The sequence below is a fragment of the Equus quagga genome, unplaced genomic scaffold, assembly GCF_021613505.1.
Source record: "Equus quagga isolate Etosha38 unplaced genomic scaffold, UCLA_HA_Equagga_1.0 262_RagTag, whole genome shotgun sequence".
Lineage (NCBI taxonomy): Eukaryota > Metazoa > Chordata > Mammalia > Perissodactyla > Equidae > Equus > Equus quagga.
In genome coordinates, this window is record NW_025799867.1 from 196,897 (window position 1) to 207,708 (window position 10,812).

Consider the following 10,812-nt stretch of genomic DNA (forward strand, 5'->3'; position numbering starts at 1 on the left):
CTGCTGTGAATGCCAAATGAGAAGAGAGGGATGAAAATTGGAAATGACCATCTTGAGGGTTGTAGCCAGATAAGAAAAGAAATTAGAGGATTTGAAAAAATGGTGAGGATTGACACTGTGTGCAAGATGACAGGATCATTTACAGGCAGTTAATGTCAAAGTAAAATATGTACCAAAGTTAAAGAGGCAGAAAGACTTTATTCAAGACCAGGGCAATAGGGGAGAGAAATTTATCTCAACCCCTGAAATAAAAGGCTGCAGAGATTTTAAAAGCAGGTAGAGGGAATAATAGGCACTTGTGTTTGCTAATCAGCTTTACTAAAAAGAAAAGTAAAATGTCTCCTAAAATTCTGACAGAAGGTAGTTAATCTTCTGCCCTTGCTCAGTCTAGGAGCTAGTGGCAGTATCTTCCAGGAGGATTACATTTCAAGGGATGGGCACAGGCCCTTGAGAAAGTCATTCCCTGGATCCTAAAACTGGCAAGAGAATTTCAAAGAGATATTATATACATTTCAAAAAGGCAGAGAAAGAATCTGCATTTACAGATTTCAATTACATTTCCAAAGGCAATGCTCTAAGAAAATGGAGGCCAGAGGCCTAGAGTCAGGAAGATCGCGATAAAGTTGAGTGAGTCTGAGGGGAACATCGAGTCTCTGGGTCATGGCAAAGCGCTTTCTGCACAGTGAGAGGGAAACACAACTCCATCTCTATCAGCCAAGACTCAGTCTACACCTCCATCGGTTCCCTGCAATTTATACAGAGGTGCAAAATAGCTGAGAGACACTGAACATGGGTAGAATCCCATCAGAAGGCTGTGCTTGCTGGACTTTTCCTCGGAAACACAACAGTTCTCCAACAGTCACCTTCCTTTTGAACAAAGATCATCACCAAGGAAGACTGTTCTTGATCCTAAAACAAGGCTGCTCTCACTCCATTTGGCCTGACTATTTGCACAGTTGCTATGGGATTGCACACTCACCACATAGTTTCCTCTGATGCAGGGTTTCCTAAGGAACCTCAGATGGGACTTTTAACAGCTTCTTGACATTAAGAAGCCTGGACATCAGGACTCACCTGCCATCCCTATAGCTTTGAGTGACATCTTCTGTTCTCCAGATCCCCAAAATACTCAACAAGTCAATCTTGTTCATTAAAGTAAGGGTCATATCTGATCCCATGGGCATCATTTTCCATTAGGACATTTTGAGTCAGAGCAGTGATTCTACCAGCAAGTTTTCCAATAATATCCTAGTAACAAGGAGAACAGAGTCATACTGTATACGCACAAATAACTCTATTGCCATGAAAATAAGGATATTCAGGAAGACTTTAGGAATTCTTTGAGAGGAATCAGATGGGGAGAAAAAGATCAGTGTTGATACCCACATGAATGTCCTCCTGTCTATTCCTGTTTTCCATGACACAGTCCAGGTGCCATCCATTCCTCCCCCTGGAGGAGGGATAGAGCTGTGATTGCTAAGACCTTATCATGGGTTCCCACCCCTCATTGCACAACCACTGCCTGGCATTCCACTGTAGAGATGGTGCAACTGAGACCAACAAGAGCTGGGTTCTGGAGTGGAAAGTGACCTTAAGCCAACAATAATGACAAAGTCAGTTCACATTGTTGAACATTTATTGACTGAATGCAAGTCTTCTAAGGAATTTCCACTTTAATCATTGACTATTACAACAACTCTACTGGAAAAGTGCCTCAGGATCATCATTTTACAGGCAAGAGAAAAAATTCTTTCTAGAGTTTAATAAGATAGAGGAGGATAAGAGAGCCAGACTCATATTTCACATCCAGCATGAGGCGGTCACTCTTGCTGGAGCTGACCAAGTTGGAGACCTTACACTTATAAGCCTGGCATCCTCCCTCCCAATGGGGTGTGAGGTGATGCTGCTGTTGTCCTGTGATAGTGTCATCCTCTCTGTGAGCTGCAGACACGGGTCTTTGAAGAACCACTGGATGGAGATCCCAATATAATTTGTGAGGCACGTGAGGACCACAGGTTCCTTAGGCTCTGTAACTGGGGTCTTTATGTATTACAGTTATTCCAATGGAGGTATTTGACCCTGGATCTGTGGAGAAATAGAGTAGATGATTGACTTAGAGTTGGCTTGGGGCCTGGGGTCACACTCCTTCCTCAGAAATCTCAGCCACTCTGTAAAGGTGACCCAGTGATGGCCCTGACCCTTGCAGAAGGATAAGTGTTTTGGTTCAGGTGATGATCCATAAGGAGGGGGCACCATCTCCCCTTTTCATCCATATATCACCCTCAGATGACCCCTAATCAGGCCCCCTGGACATCTCTGCAGTATCAGCACCAGGAAATTCTTCTCATTCAACAGGTCCTATGAGCTCATCACCAGGTAGAATTTTTCTGTCCTGAACTTTAATTTGTTTTTTCCTAGAACTTTCTTTGACTTCAGAAAAGAACAGGCTACATTCCCTATATACAATTCTGTGTTTATTGGAGGAGACAATCTTGCTAGCTTTGTCTATCTCTGGGGCCAAGAGAATGTTAGATAAATTTGGAAGGCATTTACTGCTCTTTAAATAATTTATTAGAGAATGAGGATGGCCCTGCTCAATCTTCACAACCTTAGGACCTGGAGAGCTTCTAATCTAAAGGATTTCTCATTCTGAATAGGACTTCTACTTCCTGGCCTATGGATTGAATGTCACAGGGAAGAAAATCTCTAGAGAGAAGTAGCTAGAGTTTTAACAAAAGACAGAGACTGTTAGGAATAGATAGAAATTACTCAAGATAATAACAGTCATAAATGAGAAGCTACAGCTAACACCATACTCAATGGTGAATCACAGAAAGCTTTCCTCTGAGATCATGAACAAGACAAGGATGCTGCTTTCACTACCTCTATTCAACATAAACAGGAGACCTAGCCACAACAATGAGGCAAGAAGAAGAAATAAAAGGCATGCAAATTGGAAAGGAGGAGAAAAATGACCTCTTTTTCCAGAAGATATAATCTTATATGTAGAAAACCTTAAAGATTATATGCACACACATACGCAAACACAGAAAAAAAAATTATTAGAACTAATAAACTAAGCAAAGTTGCAGGAAACAAAATTAAGACTCAATATCTATTACATTTATCTACAATAACAATGAACGATCCAAAAAAGAAATGAAAAACATTCCATTTAGAATAGCATCAAAAAGTATAAAATAATTAGGAATAAACTTAACCAAGGAGGTGAAACATGTGCACATGGAAAACTACCAAATGGTCTGAAAGAATTTAAAGAAGACACAAATAATGGAGAGACATCCATGTTCATGGAAGGGAAGAAGTAATACTGGTAAAATGCCAACATACCCCAAACTATCTACATATTTCATATAATCCTTAATAAAATAAAATGAAATTTTTGCAGAGATAGAAAAACCTAACCTAAAATTCAAAGAACTCCAAATAGTTAAAACAATCTTTATAAAGGAGAACAAAATTGGAGCATTCACACTTCCTGACTTCAAAACTTACCACAGAGCTAAAGAATCAAAAATGTGTGGCACTGACATAAAGACAGACATATAGACCGTGGAATACAATAGACATCCAGACATAAATCCTCAAATATGTGATTGGATGATTTTTAACAAGGATGCCAAGACCATCCATTGCACAAAGGACAGTCTTTTCAACAAACAGTTTGGAAAACTGGATCTCCACATGCAGAAGAATGAGGCTGGACTGCTGCCTTACACCATATACAAAACTTAGCTCAAAATGGACCAAATCCTAAAGTAAGACCTAAAACTCAGAAGAAAACATAGGGGGAAAGCTTATTAACATTGGATTTGGTAGTGATTTCTTGAATATGACACTAAGAACACAAGCAAAAAAAGGAAAACGGGATAAATTGGACTTTGTCAAAATGATAACCTTCTGTTCATTAAAAGACACAATCAACAGAGTGAAAGTGTCCTGTGCAAGGGGAGAAAATAACTTGCAAATTATATGTCAATAAGGGGTCCATATGCAGAGTATACAAAGAACTGCTAAACACAACAACAACAACAAAACCAAATGACCTGATTGAAAAATAGGCAAATCAGAGTTGGCATCTCTCACCACTCAGCCAGAGTCCTTAAAAGAGCAAGGCACGTTTGTGTATCTCATGACAAATGCATTGGGCTCTGAGCTCTCAGAGAGTGTAAAGTCACCTGCTCTACGTCTGGGAGAAACCATTGACTTTCTCAAGTGTCAATATGTTAGCGGGGTTTGGTTTTGAAAGACAGAGGAGGAGAATCAGAGACCACTGGGTCCCAATTACATCCTCCATGCCTCTCCTGGTTCTTCACTGACCAACTGATTGCCTGGCCAACCAATGATGATTCCTTCCCACTGCACACCTCTCCATCACCGACTGAGGTGTGTTTTCTCAGAGGCACCATTTTCAAGGTTCTCCTAGAGGTGGATAAGGGTGGGTCTGTGGTTTGACCATAAACAACACATGAGCACCAGGAGTAAGTGAGGCAGTCAGGTGAGTATTCAGGCCTCAGGGCAAAGATATGGATCACATCCTCCAAGGTGACTGTAATTTACATGAGTCAGTGACCCTAAATGATACAGAGAATCCAAAGAATGATCCAGAAAAGGGTGAGGGGCCAGGCAGGAGCTTCCTGGCTTTGGCAGAGGAACCTGATCTCTGCCCTTGGTCTTTAATGTCTCCTCCGTCTCTGAACTTGCTGCAAATCTGGCCTTTATGGACCATCTGTGTTTCATGGGTTGGAGATAGAAATTTGACGAGAACTTAAAATTCTTCCTTATGCCACAATTATGATTAATACCCCAGGGTCTCAGACCAATTGCGGGGAGGAATATTTTTCTAGAGAGCAGTAAAAGCCCTGAGACATAGGCCTCAGTCCCTGGAGATTCAAAGACCTGCTCCTGTGTGGTCAAAAGTCTAAGGACTCTGCATCCAGGTTCCAGTCTCTGAAGAAAATTGGATTATTCACTCATTCATTCACCTTTCATTCCTCCATCCTTTATCAAACTCAATTGAGAGTTAGGGGGCCGGCCCAGTGGTGCAGTAGTTAAGTTTGCATGATCTGCTTCGGCGGCCCGAGGTTCACTCTGATACCAGGCACTGACCTACCTACCACTTATCAAGTCATCCTGTGGCAGGCATTCCACATAAAAAATAGAGGAATATGGGCATAGATGTTAGCTTAGGGCCAATCTTACTCAGCAAAAAGAGGAGGATTGGAAGTAGATGTTAGCTCAAGGCTAATCTTCCGCAAAAACAAAGGAAAAAAAAAGTAATTGAGAGTCAGTTACATGTGGGCCCTGGGCTGGCTGCAGGTTTAGGGTGGGGAGTGAGACTACAAAGTCCTTTCCATTATACTCCAGTGGGACTGACCTCAACACATCAGGAAACAAATAAGTGATTTTGATGCAGGGTCAGTGAGCCGAGGAGTCGAAAGAAAGATTTCTTAGACTCTCAAGATCTGGCAGTAGTGCTCTTTTATTTAGAGAATAGTGTGGAATAGCATGGGGACAGGACCCATGGGCAGGCAGAGCTTCTGCTGCTGCCCTGAGTTGAGGGTTAGGGCTAATTTTATAAGGCATGGGTACGTGACTTATTTTTACTGGAGAAAAGAAAAGATGATGTAAAAAGTCATTAAATGATTTCAGTGCAGATGGGGTCTGGTTATTGTGCGGTCATATAACTTTAGATACGAATCTGGCCATATAGATCGGCATGCAGGTGAGGATGCCCCGGGCTTCTCTCCCTGGGGCGGTCCTAATTCATACCATAAAAAAAGTCCACTGGGTCATATAGTTTGGCATGTAGGCCAGGTCACCTTGGGCTTCTCTAGCTGGGGCAGCCTTAATCCACATCAGAATCACTCACTGTATACATGGACTTGTCCAGTTCCTACTTCATATATCAAGGATCTTTTTAGGACAAGTAGTGTGTAGTTTCCTGCGTACTCCGTCGTGACATTCTGGAACAGCAGGGATCCATTGGGGTACATTGTCTCTCGACCTGTGGCTAGAGGCCCTGTGGAAAATGCTTTTGTGTCTACATCATAAAACTTAATTTGTTTATGTGGACGTGCTCCATTCCCTTTGAACCACATATAGCCTAGAATATTCCCAGTCAGATTGTGGACAAGTAGAAGAACATCCTTTCCTTCAGTAACATTGTTCGGCACCGACTCAATAGTGAACTGGACAGTGGTGGGCAGGTTCCAGAAGGCTAAGATTGAGACTAGGAGGAAAGAGAGAGAGATCAATCAATATTTGGATCTATGTATTGGGATGGAAAGATGAGGCCCTGGGTCCTGAGCATGTTTCTTCTTCTCTTAGATTTGGAGTATGTGTGTATGTACATCTCCTACTGGTCAAGGTCAGCAGCATGACCACCGTTACTTCAGCCCTTCTGAACATATTTCCTCTGTTTCCAATACTCTTCCCCAGGTATTCCTGGCTCATTCCCTCACTGTCCTCAGCACCCTGCTTACTTTTATGGGTGTCCTTGGGAGATGCCTTCCCTGACCACCTGCTCTAAAGACCCTCCATCTTCATTTTCTCACCTTTCCCTGCTCTGTTCCCTTCATGACATTGTCAGTCCCTGACATCACATTCTAGATCTCTTGCTTCTCTCTCCTCATCCCCAGAGAATGTGAGCTCCTGAGGGCAGGGACTTGTCTGATCTTGTTTTTCCCCCAGTGCCTGGAACAGGCTGCAAAAACCTGTGGATGAATGAATGCGTGTGCCCAGGGCCCTCCATGTCCTGGTGCTTATTTGCCAATTTCTAAGGGTAGTGGGGAAGGACAATGGCAGGGGTTCCTAGTTAAGGTTTTTCTGGTGTCATCCTCAAAGAAATTATTATTATTATCAATTTTCAAAAATTATAGGTTAGTGATAACTAACTTGGAAAGGTAGAACAATGGGGATATTCCTGCCCTTCACCACTTCCAGATTATGAAATTTTCCTTTGCTGTGTCCCCTCCCCCATTTTGCTCTGCTCCTGTGTCTTCTCCCCTCATGTCCAAACAGAAGCCTTCCATCCCCTCTCCAAGCCCTGTCCCTTCCAGGAATCCCCAGCCAGTCTCCGTCCTTGCATCTCCAGCCCACCCTCAGGGAATCATCCCCTCTCACCTGCCAAGAGGAGCGCCTGCCAAGGGACACATCCTCTGTGAGCAGGGCCTGAGGGTGATTGCATGGTGTCTGCTGCCTGCTCTGTCCTTCCGTCTGTGAGAAGAGCTTGGGCTCCAGAGACGCTCGGAAGCACTGCTGCCCACCGGGCGTCAGCTCTGCTGTGCTTCCTCCCTCCGTGCTGAGCCTCCTCCTGGGGCAGGAGTGCTTTGCCAGGTCACGTGGGCAGGGGTGGAGTCTCTGCCCAGGACCCTCCTCCCGCCTCACCTCATTCCTGCCTCCCTTGTCCCTAGCTTTTCTTTCCCTCTTATCTTTATTTCTGTTTTCTGGGAACTGCTGATTCCCCTCCCTTCTTCAGCAGTGAGTTTCAACCACACACACACACACACACACACACATATACACAGACACACACACACACACACACACACACACACACACATATTCTTGTTTGGGCAAGCACCAGTCTGGGGCATCGTGTCCTGGGCTGACCCCATAGCCCCGGGTCAGGTTGCATAATCACCCTCCCTCTCTCTCATCTGCTTCTTGCTTTTCCCGTAAGAGGAGGAGCCCAGAGGCTACACCAGTCTCTGAACTCTTGTCACAGGAATGTCACCCCCCGCTGTGCATTAGCATCACCTGAGGATCTTGGTAAAGACTGTGAATGTCCAGATGACACCTTAAAAATACTACTTTAGCAGCTGCCCAGGTTCGTGGTACCCAGCCAGGCTGAACACCATTTTGCGGAGTGGGGAAGCCCCTCCCCTTCTCCCGTTCTGAGTCAGAATTTTCTAATAAAATGCAGATTCTGACCCAGTAGTGGTGGGGTGGATTCAAGAGTCTGCGTTTAAGAAGCTCTCAGGTGATGCTGATCACACTGGCCTGTGGAGCACGCTTTCAATACCAAGGCTGACAGGGACCCCTGTGTCCTGTCCTTGGGTCTGCCAGCAGCCCACAGAGACCCAGGATTCCCCAAACCTGGGGGATTATTTCTGTTTGTGACACAGAAACCCAGCTGGGCATCGGGGTCTTCCCAGTGTCCTCAAATGCTCTGGGAAGGTTGGATTTGCTCCCAGCAGGAAGGTCACAGAGATGACTCTGGTGGTGAGAAAAGGACAAGCTGAGCAATGACTGGTAAGGGGACTCATCCTCTATCTCTGGTGTCACCAGCCAGGATGATGGCAACAAACACCAAGTATATGTGTCTGAGAAGGAGCTGTAGTCCTGCATGTGAAGGGGAAGATTTCCCACATGTCCTGGGTGAGAGGACCATGGTGGTCGTAGGTCCTGTGGCTGTGGGCTTCCTGCTCCTCAGGGGTGTGTTTCAGGGAGGCCCTCTCTGTGTGTGTCGGCTGAACTGTGGCTCAGAGCCTGTCCCTGTCCTCCAAGACTATCCTGGGGGCTTCTGTCCTCTATCAGTCTGACTATCCTTTGGTCACCTGCCTTCTCCAAGGGTAGGCCAAGGAGAGGGTCGGGAGCTCTACAGGGACCCCTGACAGAGTAGGATCCTCTGAGGCCCTTAGAAGGGGCAGGCAGAACAGAGCAGGCACATATGAGGGGCCCTTAAGGATCTCTTCAACCAAGGGATGGAAATCAGATTCCTTCTCCACTTCCTGAGCCAAAGCCACATTCATGTGTTAATTTTAATTTCCCGCTAATTGTCTGTGTGTCCCAACTTCACCCCCTGGAGGTCATGAGGGGACCCGCAGCCCATGTCAGGGTCTGCACCAGGGATGCTGACCTGGTTCCAGAGGGTTTGAGCTGGCCCTGAGCCCTGGACAGAAGTGGGCTCTGAACTCCACACTGTAGGGTCCCATCAGCCTGCATCCTGCTCACTGTGTGTCCACTTTGTCCAACTCTATCCCAGTGCAGGATGAGCCCAAGGAGAGGATAGGCATTGTCCAGTGGACTTCTGATCCAGTGTCCTGTGCTAATTAGTGGATGTGCTGCGTGAAGAGGAGGTCTCTCACCCTGAGGCTTCAAAGGAAGGGCTCAGTGAGTGGTCTCTTGAGGTCTCAAGTAGTAGTCTCAAGGCTTGGAGGAAGGGTCCCCAGAATGGCGTGTGTTTCCCCTATCACAGCACTGGGCAACTGCATCTGAGTCATTTTGTCCCTGTCTGTTGTCTTCTCTAGTTCTCCCCACAGGACCCAGGACCTGGAGCTGCTGCATGTGGAGACTCAGCCTAGGAATCCTGCAGGATCCTCTGTCACAGGAGGGGAGCCCCCTGTGGGACCCTCAGCCCCTCTGAGATGGAAGCACACATGTCCTGCATTTCCTGTCCTATCCTGGATGGGAAATTCCCCTTGTCCCCCGGACACCTTGGGCTGGTGAGATGTCTTTAGGGGACCACAGCTTTGTGTCCCTACTGACCAGGTACCCTGGGGACAGGGAGTCACCTCTGACTTCCTTTGTGATCAGGGTTCAGCTCTCACTTCCCTGGTGGTAACTTTACCTGGGGTGGAGGTAAAGTCTGTGTCAGGCCAGGTCTCTGTGAGAAGAGGAAGGACACAGGCTATCAGCCCAGGCCCTCTGGGGAGAGAAGTCACTCACAAGGTAGGGATGGGGAGGGGGTGTGATTTTCTGAGACAAAAGAGGCTGCAACACCTGACTGTTACGAGAACCCTGTCCTCCCTCATGACTCTACCAGGGGTAAAGCCCAATCCCTGAGGCAGCCACAGGCACTTGCTGGCCTCCTCTCATGCTGCTACCAGTGTCCTTGCGTCTACGTGGAATGTGCTCTGATCCCAAGATGTCACAGAACGGTAACAGGCTTCTGTTGTGTAGTTTCCCTCATCCATTCTACCAGTATTTATTAAGCATCTCTTACTGGGTGCAGACAGGGACACCTGGATATCTGGTCTGGTTTAGGTCTCATCCTCGAAGACACTGCCTCTGGAGAGGAGGCTTCTGTTCAGAGTGCCCCCTGGGCACAAGGAAGGGATTAATCCTAGTGGCCAGCTCCCTGGCTCTGCCTTATGCTCTCACTGCCTGTTCCTTGTTAAACTTCCCTCTCCCATCCTGGCACCACCTGAGGCCTCAGCACCACCTCCCTGGCACAGGGGTTTGGGAGCTCTGGGCACCAAGCTGCCCAAACCCTCCACCCCATGTGAAACTGGCATTGGAGACAAGGGCCTTATGATGGGATCAGGGCCACCTGGTAGGAAAGCACCTCCAAGCCTAAGGGAACACTACCTGAGGGGCTGGTGGGTCCATCTGGCATTATCCTGGTGAGTGGTCACAAGGTGTAGGCCCACCCAGGAGCTGCCCCTGAGGCCTGAGAGCTGGCCCAGTGCTTTCCAGTAAGTATTTGGTTTCTGGAACTTCTTGATGTCCGTGACACAACCAGAGGGGAAGAGTGCAGGGTTCTGGTGTTGGTTGAGATGGAGCCACAAAGAGAATGGGGGACTCTCTGGTGGCAAGCCCAGCACCTGCCCATCAGTGCCCAGTGGACATGGGGACACTGGGTGCAGGGACAGTCCAGGGTGTCCCCACAGACTTGAGGACAAGAGGAGCATGATCCTCGGTTTTTCCTGCTGCTGGGCGCAAGACGTAGGATCTGGGAGAGGCCACAGGAGCCACCTCTAATTTTTTATTGGAGGTTTAAAGGGAAAAAGAGTCATTTCTACTGGATCACAAAATTGTAGATAGCCTGTTGACAGAAGGGCATCT

General features: G+C 46.7%; 1 protein-coding gene across 2 annotated transcripts; it reads right to left on the reverse strand.

Moving 5' to 3' along the window:
• Positions 1 to 1,667: 1,667 nt before the first annotated feature.
• Positions 1,668 to 7,289, reverse strand: LOC124233849 (carcinoembryonic antigen-related cell adhesion molecule 3-like). Of its 2 annotated transcripts, XM_046651103.1 has the most exons (3): positions 7,147 to 7,289; positions 5,894 to 6,253; positions 1,668 to 2,085 (listed from the first exon to the last, which is right to left on the reverse strand). In XM_046651103.1, exons 1-3 carry the CDS (start codon positions 7,208 to 7,210, stop codon positions 2,021 to 2,023), a joined length of 489 nt encoding a protein of 162 aa, XP_046507059.1. In that variant the 5' UTR covers positions 7,211 to 7,289; the 3' UTR covers positions 1,668 to 2,020. The 2 variants fall into 2 exon arrangements, 1 of the variants encoding a protein (XP_046507059.1); XR_006887154.1 differs by lacking the exon at positions 5,894 to 6,253 and having other exon boundaries at positions 7,147 to 7,279.
• Between the last annotated feature and the right edge of the window lie 3,523 nt (positions 7,290 to 10,812).